Source organism: Oncorhynchus tshawytscha, linkage group LG06 (genome assembly GCF_018296145.1).
Source record: "Oncorhynchus tshawytscha isolate Ot180627B linkage group LG06, Otsh_v2.0, whole genome shotgun sequence".
NCBI classification, from domain to species: domain Eukaryota; kingdom Metazoa; phylum Chordata; class Actinopteri; order Salmoniformes; family Salmonidae; genus Oncorhynchus; species Oncorhynchus tshawytscha.
The window spans coordinates 58,475,809-58,495,547 of NC_056434.1; the positions used below are offsets into that span (position 1 = coordinate 58,475,809).

At 42.3% G+C, this 19,739-nt stretch overlaps 1 protein-coding gene across 1 annotated transcript; it reads left to right on the forward strand.

Moving 5' to 3' along the window:
- The first annotated feature begins 10,532 nt into the window (after positions 1–10,532).
- lrrc18a (leucine rich repeat containing 18a) lies at positions 10,533–14,837 on the forward strand. The gene is made up of 3 exons (XM_024425379.2): positions 10,533–10,857; positions 13,397–13,617; positions 13,931–14,837. Exons 2-3 carry the CDS (start codon positions 13,401–13,403, stop codon positions 14,497–14,499), a joined length of 786 nt encoding a protein of 261 aa, XP_024281147.1. The 5' UTR covers positions 10,533–10,857; positions 13,397–13,400; the 3' UTR covers positions 14,500–14,837.
- The last annotated feature ends 4,902 nt before the right edge of the window (positions 14,838–19,739 follow it).

Here is a 19,739-nt window from a genome sequence, read left to right on the forward strand (position 1 = left end):
ATACTTAGTTTGGCATGTTTCTACAGGCTGTAACGGAACTTTTTGAACTTTTGGTGGTGACCTAACATAATCGTTGGTGGTGCTTTCGCTGTAAATCCTTTTTGAAATCAGACACTGTGGCTGGATTAATGAGAATTTTATCTTTAAAATGGTGTAAAATACTTGTATGCTTGAGGAATTTTAATTATGAGATTTTTGTTGTTTTGAATTTGGCGCCCTGCACTTTCACTGACTGTTGCGGGGGGGGGGTTCCGCTAGCCGGAACGGGGTTCCAGGAGGTACAGAGTGGCAGGCAGAGTCCAGGAGGTACAGAGTGGCAAGCAGAGTCCAGGAGGTACAGAGTGGCAGGCAGAATCGAGGTCAGGGCAGGCAGAATGGCCAGGCAGGCGGGTATGGAGTCCAGAAAACAGGCAAGGGACAAAACAGGGAGGACTAGCAAAAAGAGAATAGAAGAAGCAGGAGTACGGAAAAAAATGCTGGTTGACTTGAAAGACATACAAGACGAACTGGCACAGAGAGACAAGAAACACAGGGATAAATACACCAGGGAAAATAACAACACCTGGAGATAATCACAAGGACAGTTGAAACAGATCAGGGTGTGACAACATTGAATTCCCTGAGATACTTTTACTAACCTCAATGTAAAGTCATGACCAAAAACATAACACAATTATTATGACATCTTTTCTAAAAACCTTTTTACTTGATGAGGAATGAGGACATCTGTTTTAAACAGAGCTGCAGGACTTGCTCTATGAAGGTCTCATCGATCTGGGCACCCACAAACATCAGACGTGATATGTTAACAATTGATGTATACTACAAACTATATGCCTTGTTGTGGTACTTATTCAAACAAGAATCAATTCTAAGGTCTGGTCAAATACACATGTAAAGTAAATTAACCAGGGATGGAAATTAAGCTAGCCCGATAGCCAGCATCTAGTACTTTTCGGCACTGATTTTGGACTCGGCTAATACAAATTGTGGTGTACTAGCCCAGCCGACCAGTTCCCAAAATCCTGAAGTTCCATCACTGAAAGTAACCTTACTGTAGCATCTCTAGACCACTTAGTTTGCCCAAGTTGTTGGTTATAAACCTCTTCTGGATAGGACCCTTCATTTCAATTTCCACCTAAAATGACATACCCAAATCGAACTGACTGTAGCTCAGCACCTGAAGCAAGGATATGCAAATTCTTGATACTCTTTGAAAGGAAACACTTTGAAGTTTGTGGAGCTATTAAATCAATGTCGGCGAATATAACAAAAAGTGTGCAATTGTGTTTTTTTGTATTGGATAAAAGTAGACACTCAGAGCTAGAAAATTGTATATCATACACTCCAGTTGATGGACAATGGGAAGTGTGCTCAGAGTGCGCTCTGGACGCTCAAAAACTATGAGCGTTGTCAAAGTGTCCTTTTGTAAATTCAGAGCGTTTCGCTCTCGGAGTGTTCAAAGTGCACACTGGACGCTCTGGCCGAGGAGTCGGGTTGATCCGAGCGTTCTGACCTAACAACAACAGTCAAGCACCCAAGCTAACTGGCCAACGTTGGCTAGCTACTTCCAGACACAAATGAGAGAACAGCTCACTTTGAACATTTTACTCGCCCTAGCAGAACTGGTTAGGCTGTTTTGATATCACAGTGACATCTTGAACATTCTATTGAAATGGTTACTTGCATAGCTAGCTAAACAATGAACAATAATCCCAACTCATAACGTTACTACCCTGCATGAATCTGTAGGTAGCTAAACAACCAACCAAGTTCAATGTTACCTAGCTAACATTAGGCTATAATTAGCAATGCAAAGGACTCTGAGATACGAATAATATTACTACACAGATCATGTTATTAGCTAGCTAGCTAACAGTACACTTTAACTTGAAATGAAAATGATTTCTGACAAAATGTAATATTTGAAAATGCAGCTAGCTAGACTATCTCACCCGTTTACATGGATTGATGCTTCTCTCTCTCTCTGTCGCGGATGGTTGCCTTAGTTTGAAGATGTAATCGGGAGACAGGTGTTTTATACAACAGCCTTTTGTGTGTTCTCTTTTTGACTCCGTCCGCATATTGGCAACTAAACCCCAGAATTTTCACCATCTTTTTTTAGTTATCATACTGTAATTCCACCGTGCATTCCACTGATTTCAAAACTCGGCCCTCCTGGAAGTGGAGAGCAACACCTTTGCAGTTCTACTACGTGATATCTTTCAGAAAAGCAGCGTGAGAAAGGATGACCTACACATACTGACCGGCCCATGTTATAGACAGAAGCGTTCTACATGGCAGACCAATCCGAATCCGGCTCTCGGCATGGGAGCCCAAACCTTATCTCAGCCAATCATGCCTAGCAGGAAGGTTTCTGTGTTTCTCTGTGGCTAAACCAACTATGCTCGTAATTTAACAATTGCATTCATATTTACAGACGGCATATACGTTTGTTATTAAGGTACATGAAAGTTCACATGTTCCAGAAGGCATTTCTGCCCATTTCTAACCTTTTTTATTTAAAAAAAAGTATTACGTTCAAATGCCTCTCCTGTGAAGTAGTGATGTGTGGCATACTTCCTGAAACGGGTCACATTTAGTTTACAACCTAAGGTGACAGAAAGTTATGATTGGACTGGTGTCCAGATATCACTGATGCTACATGAGTCACAGAGAGGGCAGTAAAGACTTAGTTTTGTAAGTATTAATTGAGGTCCGTGGCGAGGAGGCACATACTTGTGTTGGCCGTCAGGTCCTCTGCAGCATGTTCCTGCACCCTCATGGAGATAGTGTTGTGGTAGAGCTTGAAGAATCTGTCAAGGTGTTGTAATGTCTTGGGAAGCACTACACCAGTGGCACTGCTCACTGTTGCCTCCAACCTTGCCCATGATGTGGTGAGGCACTATCCACAGTTGCTAGGCCAGGTCGTCCAACATGGCCTGCACCTTGTAATGTATTTTCGAATGAGGTTCATATTGTGTGTGTTCTTGATGCCCATGCGGAACTAATCATACATGAAGTCATGACTCTCCTGGGTGAGGAGCAAAGGCCTCAGATCACCTTAGTAAATAGCTGACAACAACCAGACCCTCTTACTCACAGAAGAGGGGGGGGGGGGTTTAACACCTTAACACTAAATTAGGCAGGTGGGGAGTCTGTCCCTTGGCTTTTCAGTATCAACCAAGGAATGCCTGCGTCCTCCAGGAGACTTTTGCCTCCAAAAACCTTTTTGTCCAGAAAGTGAATATTGGAACAATATTTCTAAGATAGGAATGTTAAGAATGGTCCGTGGGGATTTAACCTCTCTACGGTAGCGTCCCACCTCGTCAACAGCCAGTGAAACTGCAGGGCACCAAATTCGAAACAACAGAAATCACATAATTAAAATTCCTCAAACATACACGTATTTTACACCATTTTAAAGATACACTTGTTGTAAATCCAGTCACAGTGTCAGATTTCAAAAAGGCTTTACGACGAAAGCAAACCAAACGATCATGTTAGGTCAGAGCCAAGTCACAGAAAAACACAGCCATTTTTCCAGCCAAAGAGAGGAGTCACAAAAAAGCAGAAATAGAGATAAATTAACCACTAACCTTTGATGATCTTCATCAGATGACACTCAAGTTCATATTTATATCCAAAAATCGGAGTTTACATTGGCGCGTTATGTTTAGTAGTTCCAAAACATCCGGTGATTTTGCAGAGAACCACATCAATTTACAGAAATACTCATAATAAACATTGCTAAAAGATACAACTGTTATCCATGGAATTTTAGATCCACTTCTTCTTAATGCAACCACTGTGTCAGATTTAAAAAATGCTTTACGAAAAAAGCAATAATCTGAGTACGGCGCTCAGAGACCAAAACAACCCAAACAGATATCCACCATGTTGTGTAGTCAACAGAAGTCAGAAATAGCATTATAAGTATTCACTTACATTTGATGATCTTCATGAGAATGCACTCCCAGGAATCCCAGTACCACAATAAGTGTTTGTTTTGTTCGATATCCATAATTTATGTCCAGATAGCTCCTTTTGTTGGCGCGTTTGGTAAACAAATCCAAACTCACAAAGCGCGTTCAATAGGAGCAGATGAAAAGTCAAAAAGTTCATGGCTCTCTGCCAGACCTCTGACTCATTCCCCTCTCATTCGCCCCCCTTCACAGTAGAAGCATCAAACAAGGATCTAAAGACTGTTGACATCTAGTGGAAGTCTTAGGAAGTGCAACATGACCAATATCCCATTGTATCTTCAATAGGGAATGAGTTGAAAACGACCAACCTCAGATTTCCCACTTCCTGGTTGGATTATTTCTCAGGTTTTTGCCTGCCATATGAGTTCTATTATACTCACAGAGATCATTCAAACAGTTTTAGAATCAGAGTGTTTTCTATCCAAATCCACTAATTATATGCATATTCTAGCTTTTATGGCTGAGTAGCAGGCAGTTTAATTTGGGCTTTTTTCATCCAAAATTCCCAATGCTGCACCCTACCCTAGAGAAGTTAAAAATTAATCCTGTCGTATTGATTTTCTATTTGTGTTGTTATTAAAATATGTATAATGAAATTACTGTAACTTTCAAGTTTCCATCCAATATGATGATTAAAATAATATGAAGAATGATTCAACTTATTTTGTTAAGATAGGAATGTGATTTTGGTTTTCAAATGAGATCATTTTTCATATCTGTTGCACATGAACTAAGCCACGAGGTCAGAAGACCGTGTCAGTTCCGCTAGCAGAACACCTCGACAACATCCGGTGAAATTGCAGAGTGCGTAATTCAAAGTAAATGATTAGCCAAAATGGGAGCCACCTAGAAAAACGACAATTTCTAGGTCATTTTTCCAAAAAACCAGCCCGAAACTCTTTCTGAAGACTGATGACATCTAGTGGAAGCCCTGGGAACTGCAATTTGGGAGGACTTGGGCTTATAATTATAGTACTAGCCATTGAAAAATAGTGGTAAGCTGAATTGTTTTTTGGGGGGGATGGTTTGTCCCTGGGGTTTCGCCTGCCATATCAGCTATGTTGTACTCACAGACATGAAGTTACCGGTTTTAGAAACGTTGTGTAAACGAGTGTTTTCTATCCAAATCTACCAATTATATGCATATCCTAGCTTCTGGGCCTGAGTAAGAGGCAGTTTACTTTGGGCAAAATACTGCCCCATAGCCCAAAGAGGTTATTAAACACCTACTCGTTCAGTTTTTCTTTATTTTTACTATGAAATAACAGATAAGGAATCATATAGCAACCAAAAAAGTGTTAAACAAATCAAAATATATTTGAGATTCTTCAAATAGCCATCATTTGCCTTGATGACAGCTTGGCACATTCTTTGCATTCTCTCAACCAGCTTCATGAGGTAGTCACCTGGAATGCATTTCAATTAACAGGTGTGCCTTGATAAAAGTTAATTTCTGGAATTTCTTTCCTTCTTAATGTGTTTGAGCCAATCAGTTCTGTTGTGACAAAGTATAGTGGTATACAGAAGATATCGCTATTTGGTAAAAGACCAAGTCCATATTAAAACCTGTTGGGGCAAGTAGTTCCCCTCAGGGAACTCCACCCCCCCGTTCAGCTGAAAAGGTGGCGCAGGGAATTCAAAAATATTCTTTAGAAATATTTAACTTTCACACATTAACAAGTCCAATACCTCAAATGAAAGATAAACATCTTGTTCATCTACCCATCCATGTCTGATTTTTAAAATGTTTTACAGCGAAAACACAACATATATTTATGTTAGACCACCACCAAATCAAAGAAAAAACGCAGCCATTTTTTCCAGCCAAAGATAAAATCACAAAAGCAGGATTAGAGATAAAATGAATCACTAACCTTTTGAAAATCTTCATCAGATGACAGTCATATGACATGTTACAGAGTACATTTATGTTTTGTTCGATAATATGCATTTTTATATCCAGAAATCTCAGTTTACATTGACGCCATGTTCAGAAATTCCTCCAAAATATCCGGAGGAATTATAGAAAGCTACGCTAGATAACAGAAATACTCATCATAAACTTTGACTAAAGATACATGTTCTACATATAATTAAAGATACACTGGTTCTTAATGCAACCGCTGTATCAGATTTTTTAAAAACGTTACGGAAAAAGCCTAACATTGCAATAATCTGAGACGGCGCTCAGACGTAACCGCCATGTTGGAGTCAACAGAAATACGAAATTACAACATAAATATTCCCTTACCTTTGATGATCTTTCATCAGAATGTAGTGCAAGGAGTCCTAGTTCCACAATAAATTGTTGTTTTGTTCCATAATGTCCAATACTAGTGTCCAAGTAGCTGCATTTGCTATCACTTTCAGCTCACGTGCCCAAAAACTGACTGCTGGTCCAAGATAACTCGCACGAAAACTTCCAAAAGATATATTCCAGGAATAAACTGGTCAAACTAAGTAGAGAATCAATCTTCAGGATGTTATTATCATATATATCCAATAACGTTCCAACCGGATCATACGTTTTCATCTGGAGTCAAATGGAACAGCGGTAGCACTCACAGAGAAATGCGCCACAGGAAAATGGCATTCTGTCGGGACACTGACTATTTCCCCTCCCATTAGGTCAAAGTTCACAGCAAATGCTCTATTACACTTTCTAATGAATGAGGACATCTAGTGGAAGGCGTAGGAAGTGCTTCCAGACCATATCTTGTTGGGAAAGGAGGGGGCGATGACGTCAAAGTTGCCCCAACTTTCAGAATTTCACTTCTTGTTTGGAAGATTGTCTGCCCTATGAGTTCTGTTATACTCACAGACATAATTCAAACAGTTTTAGAAACTTCAGAGTGTTTTCTATCCAATAGTAATAATAATATGCATATATTAGCAATCTAGGACAGAGTTTGATGCAGTTCACTATGGGCACGCAATTCATCCAAAGTGAAAATACTGCCCCCTATCCTCAACAAGCTTTAAGGCAAGAACAGCTCAAATAAGCAAAGAGAAACGACAGTCCATCATTACTTTAAGACATGGTCAGTCAATACGGAAAAAAAGTGCAGAAATCATCAAGCGCTATGATGAAACTGTCTCCCATGGGGACCACTACAGGAATGGAAGACACAGAGTTACCTCTACTGCAGAGGACAAGTTCATTAGAGTTTGCAGAATCAGAAATTGCAGCCCAAATAAATGCTTCACAGAGTTCAAATAACACATCTCAACATCAACTGTTTAGAGGAGGCTGTGTGAATCAGGCCTTCATGGTCGAATTGCTGCAAAGAAACCACTACTAAAGGACACCAATAAGAAAAAGAGACTTGACTCGGCCAAGAAACACGCACAATGGACATTAGACCAGTGGAAATGTGTCCTTTGGTCTGGAGTCCAAATTGGAGATTTTTGGTTGCAACTGCCGTGTCTTTCTGAGACGTGTGTGGGTGAACGGATTATCTCTGCATGTGTATTTCACACCGTAAAGCATTAAAACTTGTTTTTCAACCACTCCACAAATGTATTGTTAACAAACTATAGTTTTGGCAAGTCGGTTAGGACATCTACTTTGTGCATGACACAATACATTTTTTCAACAATTGTTTACAGACTGATTATTTCACTTATAATTCACTATATCAAAATTCCAGTGGGTCAGAAGTTTACATACACTAAGTTGACTGTGCCTTCCACAGCTTGGAAAATTCCAGAAAAGGATGTCATGGCTTTAGAAGCTTCTGCTAATTGACATCATTTGAGTCAATTGGAGGTGTACCTGTGGATCTATTTCAAGGCCTACCTTCAAACTCAGTGCCTCTTTGCTTGACATCATGGGAAAATCAAAATAAATCAGCCAAGACCTCAGAAAATAATGTAGACCTCCAAAAGTCTGGTTCATCCTTGGGAGCAATTTCCAAACACCTGAAGGTACCACGGACATCCGTACAAACAGTAGTACGCAAGTATAAACACCATGGAACCACACAGCCGTCATACCGCTCAGGATGGAGACTCGTTCTGTCTCCTAGATATGAACGTACTTTGGAGCGAAAAGCGCAAATCAATCCCAGAATAACAGCAAAGGACCTTGTGAAGATGTTGGAGGACACAGGCACAAAAGTTTCTATACCCACAGTAAAACGAGTCCTATATCGACATAACCTGAAAGGCCGCTCAACAAGGAAGAAGCCACTGCTCCAAAACCGCCATAAAAAAGCCAGACTACGGTTTGCAACTGCACATGGGGACAAGGATTGTACTTTTTGGAGAAATGTCCTCTGGTATGATGAACCAAAAACATAACTGTTTGGCCATATTGACCATTGTTATGTTTTGAGGAAAAGGGAGGAAGCTTGCAAGCTGAGGAACACCATCCCAACCGTGAAGCACGGGGGTGGCAGCATCATGTTGTGGTGGTGCTTTGCTGCAGGAGGGACTGGTACACCTCACAAAGTTGATGGCATCATGACAATTATGTGGATATATTGAAGCAACATCTCACCTCAAGACATTTGCTAAGTTAAAGCTTGGTCGCAAATGGGTCTTCCAAATGGACAATGACCCCAAGCATACTTCCAAAGTAGTGGCAAAATGGCTTAAGGACAACAAATTCAAGGTATTGGAGTGGACATCACAAAGCCCTGACCTCAATCCTATAGAAAATTTGTGGGCGGAACTGAAAAGCACGTGCAAGCAAGGAGGCCTACAAACCTGACACAGTTCCTCAGCACGGGGCCCCTCAGAGGTGCGTGCTCAGTCCCCTCCTGTACTCCCTGTTCACCCATGACTGCATGGCAAAGCACGACTCCAACATCATCATTAAGTTTGCCAATGACACATCAGTGGTAGACCTGATAACCAACAACGATGAGACAGCCCATAGGGAGGCGGTCAGAGACCTGGCAGTGTGGTGCAAGGATAACAACCTCTCCCTCAACGTGATCAAGACAAAGGAGATGATTGTGGACTACAGGAAAAGGAGGTTAGCGCACGCCCCCATTCTCATCGACGGGGCTGTAGTGGAGCAGGTTGAGAGCTTCAAGTTCATTGGTTTCCACATCACCAACAAACTGTCATGATCCAAACACACCATCTATGCATAGTCACTTTAAATCTACCTACATGTACATATTACCTCAATTACCACGACTAACCGGTGCTCCAGCATATTTGCTCTGTACTGGTACCCCCTGTAAATAGCCTCGCTACTGTTATTTTACTTCTGCTCTTAATTATTTGTTACTTTTATTTTAGATTTACTTATCTATTTTACACACTTATTTTTCTTAAAACTGCATTGTTGGTTAATGGCTTGTAAGTAAGCATTTCATTGTAAGGTCTACACTTGTTGTATTCATACAATCTGATTTAATTTGATTACCCTATTGTCCCATTGAAATGTATGAAAGGTCTTCTATAAATACAATGTTGATTTTATGAATGAAAACATTTAGAACTCTGTCAGTCAGTGACATCACAGGGACCTGTTCTGATTGTGGGTTGCCTAGCAACCATGCATGGAATGTTGTTGTTGTTGTGCCTTTGAGAGTTCTCAACCTCAGACTCAAGAACAGTGCCGTAGTGAGTGGGGAGAGGTGAGGCTGTGTGTGTGTGAGATAGATTGTGTGTGTTATTGAGTGTTGTAGAAAAACAAGGACACTCAGCTATAAGCATAGTTTGTGTGTCTGTGAAGTGTGTTCTCTTGTAGAGTAGTGTATGGTGCCATCTATGGGTTTACAGGGAATTAGTTATTGTTGTCCCCGAAGACAACACAAATGTTCCATAGAATATTATCAGAGACAGTTGCTGGTCGAATATAACTAGGTAGGCTACTTTATGACATTAAGGTGAGCCAATGCTCTATTGTGCTTTTTTAAACAGGTGTGAAACCGCTAAGGAGCCATCACCACACATGAGGTGTGTGTGTGTGTGTCTGTGTGTGTGTGTGTGCACACATCTATGTGTGTGTTTCCTGCTTTTCAACAGAGAAAGGAACTCTTACTAAGCCATAGAAGTGGCATCAGAGTTTCTTCTCCAACTGTTTTCTAACTCAACAGTAATATCATGATCATTAAGCCAGGGTTCAAAAGAGGGGGTTCAGACATTAGAAGACCTGCCAACTACTGAGCACTAGCACTACTCCCACAAAATATCTCAGTACAACAACTGAAGCCTGCAATATAATCCGTGTGTTGAAGCTCCACAGTATCTATGCCAAAAACTGTACATTTTCTGAACCATTTCTACTCCTGGAAAACATTTCTAGATATATTTTAATCTGATTTGGGAAACTATTACATTTTAATGGCTGCTGAAATTTCTATTCCCTCTCACTCTGGGGCAGTAACTCTCTCTCTCTCTCTCTCTCTCTCTCTCTCTCTCTCAGTAACTCTCTCTCTCTCTCTCTCTCTCTCTCTGGGGCAGTAACATGGCTATACAGTCCTGGCGCCCTGGACTCCCGTTGCTTAGTAACGTCCTTAAACAACAGAAACCTTTTCCTGCCCACCTCTGTGTAGAGAAAAAGAGAGTGGAAGAGGGAGGGTGCAACTGGGGCATTGAGAGTGCATATTTCAGGACTAAACTCAACTCTAAATCTATTCATCCACATATGAAAGGTGTTTTCAAGTTTGATACTACCATAAACTATACTCTAATGGAGTCCACTAACTGAAACATCAGAACGCCTACAGTGTTTTGCAATTGCAAGATACAGCATTGTCTGAAAATGGAATTGTCTATGATTGTAAGGACCATGGTTCTCAGGTGGCAGGGAATGGCCAGTTAGCTGCTGACAGACACACTACACTGCTACCAAACTTCCCAGGCCAGATCAACTGGTCGAACCTCTTCACTCTACTGTAGATAAAGCATGGTAAGTACTTAAATCAAATCAAATGTTATTTGTCACATACACGTGTTTAGGAGATGTTATTGCTTTTGTAGCGAAATGCTAGTTTTCAAGCTCCAATAGTGCAATAATATCTAACAAGTAATATCTAACAATACACACAATCTAAAGTAAAGGAATGTAATTAAAAATATATAAATATTTAGACGAGCAATGTCAGAGAGGCATAGACTAAGATACAGTAGAATAGTATATACATATGAGATGAGTAATGCGAAATATGCAAACATTATTAAAGTGACGAGTGTTCCATTATTATAGTGGCCAGTGATTTCAAGTCTATGTATATAGGACAGCAGCCTCTAATATGCGAGTGATGGCTATTTAACAGTCTGATGGCCTTGAGATAGAAGCTGTTTTTCAGTCTCTCGGTCCCAGCTTTGACGCACCTGTACTGACCTCGGGTTTTAGGTGCCAAGCCGAATTTCTTCAGCCTCCTGAGGTTGAAGAGGCGTTGTTGCGCCTTCTTCACCACACTGTCTGTATGGGCGGACCATTTCAGTCTGTCAGTGATGTGTACGCAGAGGAAGGAACCTTTCCACCTTCTCCACTGCAGTCCCGTCGATGTGGATAGGGGGGTGTATGACTTATCCTCATCTAGTACTACAGTACATAACTTTTCTTTCACACTATCGTGCCCAACCAAAATATGCAGGCATGGAAAGGCCATTTATTTTAAACATGGTTCCAGTATCTATGGTGGATGCATGTGTAACTAGGCGTGTTCAATACAGCTTGGCTTGGCTTGGCTTGGTTCGGCTTGGCATGGTTTGGTTTGGCTTGGTTTGGCTTGGCTTGGTTTGGCTTGGCTTGGTTTGGTTTGGCTTGGTTTGGCTTGGCTTGGTGGTTTGGCTTGGCATGGTTTGGCTTGGCTTGGTTCTTGGCTTGGCTTGGTTCGGCTTGGCTTGGTTTGTCTTGGCTTGGTTTGGCTTGGCTTGGTTCGGCTTGGCTTGGTTCTTGGTTTGGCTTGGCTTGGTTTGGCTTGGTTCGGCTTGGTTTGGCTTGGCTTGGTTCGGGCTTGGTTCTTGGTTCTTGGTTTGGCTTGGCTTGGCTTGGTTGGTTTGGCTTGGCTTGGTTCGGCTTGGCTTGGTTCGGCTCGGGCTTGGCTTGGTTTGGCTTGGTTTTTGGCTTGGTTTGGCTTGGCTTGGTTTGGCTTGGCTTGGCTTGGTTCGACTTGGCTTGGTTTTGGCTTGGCTTGGCTTGGCTTGGCTTGGTTTGGTTTGGCTTGGCTTGGTTCGGCTTGGCTTGGTTTGTCTTGGCTTGGTTTGGCTTGGCTTGGTTTGGCTTGTCTTGGTTCGGCTGAGTAGTGTGAAAAGCCCCCAAGTTAAATCCAAAAATGGACTTGGGCTTAAATCAGGACATCTTGTTTAACTAAGCTCAATAATATTCCGTTATTTCTCACCCGTAAAGCCCAGAAATACAGTCTGAACAGCAGACTTGTGGTAAATGCATTGGTCTCATTCCCATTTACAGAGATATCTCTGGATTCTACGAGACTAATACAAAGTCATACACTTGATTTCACAAATCAAGAGCGATCTGAAGTATATGCAATTTTTACCCCAAGTAACTCCTTATCACATTATTTTGTAAAAGCAGCCTAAATCAATCATTGCATTTGTCGCTCTGTACAATATAGTATAATTGCAGGTAGTCATTGCAAGCAATAGTTTCCTATCTAAGGATGTAATGGAAACAAGCGATGGTGAATCACCTCTCTGTTCTCTGTGATCCTCAATATGATTAATGAGGCGATAGAGGGCCTTAGGGTTTTAATACAGACACACACACTGCTCTCTGAGACACACACTCACACACACTGCTCTCTGCAACAGAGGGGAGAGGAGCAGAGCCCTAACCGTAATTTATCAACGTCCTGATTTGACTCAGTCTCTTTTCACGCATGCATCTTCCCACCTGGGAGAGGCTTCCCAGTTCAACCAGCTGAATTGTGTGGAAACTTCACCACTCATTTGTTTACCAGTATTACCTTATGAATGTATTACACTGTGTCTGTTCTGTCGCCTCTCTGCTGTTCAGATAGATCTCTGTCAGGCATTAGCCTTATTAAGAGAAGCACTGGGTGAACAGGCAGGGGCAGACACACACACACAGGTCTACATTTCTCTCACTCTGTGTCGAGCGTGGAGCCCTCTCTCCCACCCCAGGCCAGACATGAGCCCCTGTGTAAATAACATCAGCCTTCTCATTTCACTCTCACTCTTTCTCCATCACACGCATACGCGCACACACGCGCACATGCGCACACGCACACACACACACACACAGATACACACACACACACAGATACACACACACACACGCACACACACACACACACACACACACACAATATGGTTTGGGACTCAGTTACTCTGCAGGGAGGACTCACACGACACACGCATGCCCTGGCCACCTTTGGTACTGAAACACGCTCCCCAGTCTGGGTAACCACGGATAATGATATAATGTGTCTGATTGTTCTCACCACGTCTCCTTGCAGCACAATGGCTAAAGGAGGGAAGAAAGGAGGAGGTGCTAAGGGGAAGAAGGTGACTCTGAAGATGGCCAAGAACGCTGTGCGTGTGACCACTGATGGCCACCGCAGACTGGACCTCAGTAATATGGGGATCGCAACCTTCCCCAAGTGTCTCCTCAAACTACCAGACCTCAACGAGCTGGACCTCAGCCGCAACCAACTCAAGAAGCTACCAGACTTCATTGGTATTTATTTACTGTCCTTTGGGTCGTTTGGCTATTTTAATAGTAGACATACGTAACAACATCATAATATACAGTGAGTGACAGAATTCCAATCGGCAAAGAATTGTTGGTTGCCTTGAGGTATGGTCACATTGGGAAGAGCAAAGTATCAGTATCAGTATCAGTCTTGGCATATTTGGATTCTGTTGTTGATTAGGTCTGTGAGTAAGTCACACAGCTGTGTATTGAGCCCACCTTCTAAAAAACACAGAACAAAGCACATGCATAGAATGACACAATTAAGTAAAAACCTATTTCCTCTCTGGTCATCCAGGTGACCTGGTCTCGCTCAGCTGGATGGATCTCCATAGCAACCAGTTGGACGCCATACCGGAGACAGTCAGCCAATTGGTGGCGCTGTCACACCTCAACCTATCCAACAATCGCCTGACCTCTGCGGGTCTACCCCCTTCGCTAGGCAACCTAGCCCGCCTACAGAGCCTCAACCTGGGCATGAACCGCCTGGACACCCTGCCTCCCACCATGGTGGGGCTTTGTAGTCTCCAAGAGCTGGGCCTGTTTGATAACCTGTTCCTCTCCCTGCCTGAGTTTATCAAGGTGTTACCGAGCATTATCAAACTCAACACCAAGAGGAACCCTTTGTCCTACGCCCAGGGAGACTCGGGAGCGACGAGGGGTGAAGGGGGGCTGGAGGAGGGGGTGTACCTGGCTAAGGAGGGGAGTCTGTGTGGGTCCTGTTTGGAGAGTTGCAAGAAGGAGAGGAGCTGGATGCTAGGAGGGAGGAGGGACAGAGAAGGTGATGTGGAGAGCAGGGGTGTGACGTACTCCGGGCTGATTACACCAAACTCAGTGGCCCAAGCCAATCAGGAACAGTGGAGGTGAGGAGTGACCAATAATGGTCCAGGGAGAGGTTTGACACTCAAGGACAGCCAATTAACAACGGGATATAGTTCTACATAGCCAATGAGCAATTGAGCACAGTTCTATGATGTGATGATTGATCCAAATAGACAGTGCTCAAACCAACAAAATGGACAACAATGTTGCCATTGTAATTTTCTAACGAATATACTTTTCTATTGAAGTCAGGTCATATCAATGTATGTCACCTGGCACTGTGTCACTGTTTGTTAAGGTCGACAATGAACATTAGCTGAATTTACAGTATTTCTTATTTTACCTGTGAAACAATGATTCCACAGGCCATTAAGAGAGGTTGCCTTCAGTCTTTATGTTGTAAAATGTTGAAATAAAGAATGTCTTGAAAATTTGCAGTGGGTTCTTTCTGTTTCTACTATATACATTATCTACCTGTTGTGTATGTGTATGTGCCCACGTTCACCTGGCATTAGTTATGACCTCAGCAATCCCTCTAACGTCATCTCAATGCTGGCACCACTGTACAACGTGTATAGAGAGAGTAGGACGGGAGAAAGAGAGAGGTAAAAGGGGAAGAAATAACGAGGAGGTGAGGTAGAAAGAGAGGGAAATCTCTCTCTCTCTCTCTCTCTCTCTCTCTCTCTCTCTCTCTCTCTCTCTCTCTCCCTGGTTTCCTGCGGCAAACGGCAAAGACCTCACACACGTACAGACGGTCTCTCCCAAACAACAGCAGCCCCTCTGTTACAGACAGGCCACTGATCACCACCACACACACATTAGCTTTAACCTGGAAGAGAGAGGACACAGAGAGTCCGTGTTGCATCATCATCGGAGGACATGACAGTGTACATCAAAGTGGGCTATAAGGCTATAAATATTGAACAAATGAATTGCACTACACGACTTGAATTTCAACCCTTTACATGGATTCATAACAATTTTAAAGAAATAGTTACGCATTCATTTGCAACGTATCCATTGTAAAATTTCACGAACTAATATGCAAACCATGAAACCCAGCCCGTGTCTACCCTTGTACTCTCATGGGATGTGAAGACATCATCACCATTTCAGGGTGCACTTGATTGATCATTTTAATCACACGTCTTCATCATGATTAAAATGACACAGTCACCACTTCATTATTGAGATTATTAACATTGATTGATCGGATAAGATAGAGACTGGCCAAGATGGCGATGCTCCAGCTAGACTTAGAGTGTGAATGGACCCTGATGCTTGTATTATGTGTGACTCTGAAGCCAGTCACAGCTACGATTGTGATTATGTGTGACTAATTCTATTGTCCCCCTCATTTCCCACTGTGTGTGTGTGTGTGTGTGTGTGTGTGTGTGTGTGTGTGTGTGTGTGTGTGTGTGTGTGTGTGTGTGTGTGTGTGTGTGTGCGCACCTGGCCCCCTTACTGTCTCTCTCCCTTTCTCTGCCCCCTGGGGGACCCACCACCCCGAAAACATATGGGGCCCCAACTCACCCACAAGCCCCTCACAATGATTACTAATCAAATTGCACATACTGGAAGAGAAAGGGGCCTGATGATTATTAGGAAATTAATCAATGCCACACACACAATAGGAAACCTGCTAAGTGATCAGAGCCAGAGCCACTCGTCTGAACAAACACAAGTGTGCATGCACACACACACACACACACACACACACACACACACACACACACACACACACACACACACACACACACACACACACACACACACACACACACACACACACACACACACACACACAGTGTGATAGATGTAGAAAAAATGATATGTATTGGCAACAGAACAAACAACCCACAGTAATATGCCTACAACCTACAGAGTCATTAACTAAAGCGACTATGAATTATCAAGCGGATGTGATTCAACTAATGGAGGCAGAGGAGGAAAATAAAGGAGGAAATCAGGTGAACTGAGGAGAGGACGAGAGGAAAACGTAAGAGAAGAGGAGAGGTGGATGAGTGGAAGAGAGGAGGATTCTTATTGACTGAGAGGCTAATGTCATACCATTGATTTCTCCCCACACACATTACCATCATAATCACACTATCGGCGGTGGTAGTCTAATCATGCTGGAGATTGTGTGTGTGGGGGCTCTGAGGACAGTGCTCCTGGATTAATAAGCGTGAAAAGGCCTGGTTATCTGACAACAGCTCAGCAGGACACACACACACATGCCAACTAGCTGGGAGACAGCTGATACAACCTCCTACTGTTTTTATTAATTCTTCTGTCAGAAACATTATTAAAACACTCTGCTGGTTGTCGGCCCTGTTAACATAGTTACCACTGACTCACACACTGTGCGCACACACACACACCATACAAACACACCGCACACACACATTTAGCTAACTATAACAGATGAGATTCTGACAGCAGCGGTGAGGTATTGGAATCCCATAGTATATCATCTGGATGATGATATACATGATCAAACCTTCCATATACAACCAGTATCCAACCTGATACAAACAAACCCACATTCAGGGGTTGTGGGCTCGGGAGGCATGGCTCAGTGAGAGGGGTAGTCGTCTCAGTTAGGACGGTGAAAAAGGTTAGGCGCTCACAGTCCCTCCTCGTATTCCTCCCCTGCCTCTGCACCTGACTCACACAGGATCCTCGGCGCTGGAACATCAGACACATGGGAGCGGGCACAGGCACTCAGTGGGTAAAACACGGCCCTTGCAACGCCAGGAACGTGGGTTCGATTCCTTTATATTATGTGAGGTATGTGTCTGTGGTCTTACCTGAGTCAGTCTCTGTCCTCCTTCTGATCTCCTAAGGCAGAACGTTTCTCACAAATATACTGTATCATCTTCCAACGACACAGAACAGCCATTAGACTCATATAACAACTGGTTTCAACAGGGCACTAGTTCATTTATCTGGGCCTGTATTCATAAAGCAGATCTAGGATCAGGTCCCCCTTCTTATTCATTATGATTTCAATGGCATAACTGATCCTAGATCAGTACTCCTACTCTAAGATGCTTTGTGAATTTGGTCCCCCATTGTCAGTGGTGTAAAGTACTTAAGCACAAATACTTTAAAGTACTACTTAGGTAGTTTTTGGGGGGTATCTGTACTTTACTTTAATATTTACATTTTTGACAACGTTTACTTTTACTTCACTACATTCCTATAGAAAATATTTACTTTTTTACTCCATACATTTTCCTTGACACTCAAAATCACTTGTTACATTTCGAATGCATAGCAGGACAGGAAAATGGTCCAATTCACGCACTTATTAAGAGAACATCCCTGGTCATCTCTACTGCCTCTGATCCGGCGGACTCACTAAACACAAATGCTTTGTTTGTAAATGATGTCTGAGTGTTGAAGTGTGCCCCTGGCTATCCGTACATTTTAAAACAAGAAAACTATGCCGTCTGGCTTGCATAATATAAGGAATGTGAAAAGATGTACACTACCATTCAAAGGTTTGAGGTCACTTAGAAATGTCCTTGTTTTTGAAAAAAAAAGCACATTTGTCCATTAAAATAACATCGGATTGATCAGAAATACAGTGTAGACATTGTTAATGTTGTAAATTACTATTGTTGCTGGAAACGGCAGATTTTTAATGGAATATCTACATAGGCGTACAGAGGCCCATTATCAGCAGCCATCACTCCTGTGTTCCAATGGCACGTTGTGTTAGCTAATCCAAATTTATCATTTTAAAAGACTAATTGATCATTAGTAAACCCTTTTGCAATTATGATAGCACAGCTGAAAACTGTTGTGCTTATTAAAGAAGCAATAAAACTTGCTTTCTTTAGACTAGTTGAGTATCTGGAGCATCAGCATTTGTGGGTTCGATTACAGGCTTAAAATGGCCAGAAACAATGAATGGCCGGAAACAATGAACTTTCTTCTAAAACTCGACAGTCTATTCTTGTTCTGAGAAATGAATGCATGCAAGAAATTGCCAAGAAACTGAAGATCTCATACAATTCTGTATACTACTCCCTTCACAGAACAGCGCAAACTGGCTCTAACAAGAATAGAAAGAGGAATAGGAGGCCCCGGTGCACAACTGAGAAAGAGGACAGTACATTAGAGTGTCTTGTTTGAGAAACAAACGCCTCACAAGTACACCTTCATATGGGCCTCTACACAGGACAGGAACTCCTAGAGAGGGATAAAGCGAATGTGAGAGAGGGATAAAGACAATGTGAGAGAGGGATAAAGACAATGTGAGAGAGGGATAAAGACAATGCGAGAGAGGGATAAAGACAATGTGAGAGAGGGATAAAGACAATGTGAGAGAGGGATAAAGACAATGTGAGAGAGGGATAAAGACAATGTGAGAGAGGGATAAAGACAATGTGAGAGAGGGATAAAGACAATGTGAGAGAGGGATAAAGACAATGTGAGAGAGGGATAAAGACAATGTGAGAGAGGGATAAAGACAATGTGAGAGAGGGATAAAGACAATGTGAGAGAGGGATAAAGACAATGCGAGAGAGGGATAAAGACAATGTGAGAGAGGGATAAAGACAATGCGAGAGAGGGATAAAGACAATGGGAGAGAGGGATAAAGACAATGTGAGAGAGGGATAAAGACAATGTGAGAGAGGGATAAAGACAATGCGAGAGAGGGATAAAAGAGACAGAGACAGAGACAGAGAAAGAAAGAAAGAAAGAAAGAAAGAAAGAAAGAAAGAAAGAAAGAAAGAAAGAAAGAAAGAAAGAAAGAAAGAAAGAAAGAAAGAAAGAAAGAAAATGAGAGTAGGGTTGGCTCTGGGACGGCATGGGCATCTGTGCGGTTGAGTTCATTTCTGTGGTAACATGGACTCTTAACATGATGAAACTTTGGTCTTTGCTGAAATATTTAAAAAAAATTGTTGTTGTAATGTCAGTTGAGTTGGATCAACACATCACAGCACATATGGATGAGTGCACGTCCTGCTTTTACTTACTGCTTGGCTGCCAGTCCACCCATTATGCCCTCCATGACTTGAATGGGGTTTGCCCGTTCTATTCATTCTATTTCTACGGCGACATATGCGTTCAGGAGCGGAGGAGAGGAGGAAATGTTTCTCATGAGAAAGAAAGAGAGAGAGAGAGAGAGAGAGAGAGATTGAGAGAGCTGTCAATGTTAAAAATAACAGCACAGCACAGTATGACCCCTACCCCTCGAAATGTGTTACTGTTATCATTAAACAGATATCTAACATATCAATGAGGAGACCGAAAAGCATAATCAATGT

Coding starts and splice junctions, on each gene's coding strand:
- lrrc18a (XM_024425379.2), top strand. CDS start 13,401: ATGGCTAAAGGAGGGAAGAAAGGAGGAGGTGCTAAGGGGAAGAAGGTG. Junction 13,618..13,930: donor GAAGCTACCAGACTTCATTG/GTATTTATTTAC, acceptor CTGGTCATCCAG/GTGACCTGGTCTCGCTCAGC.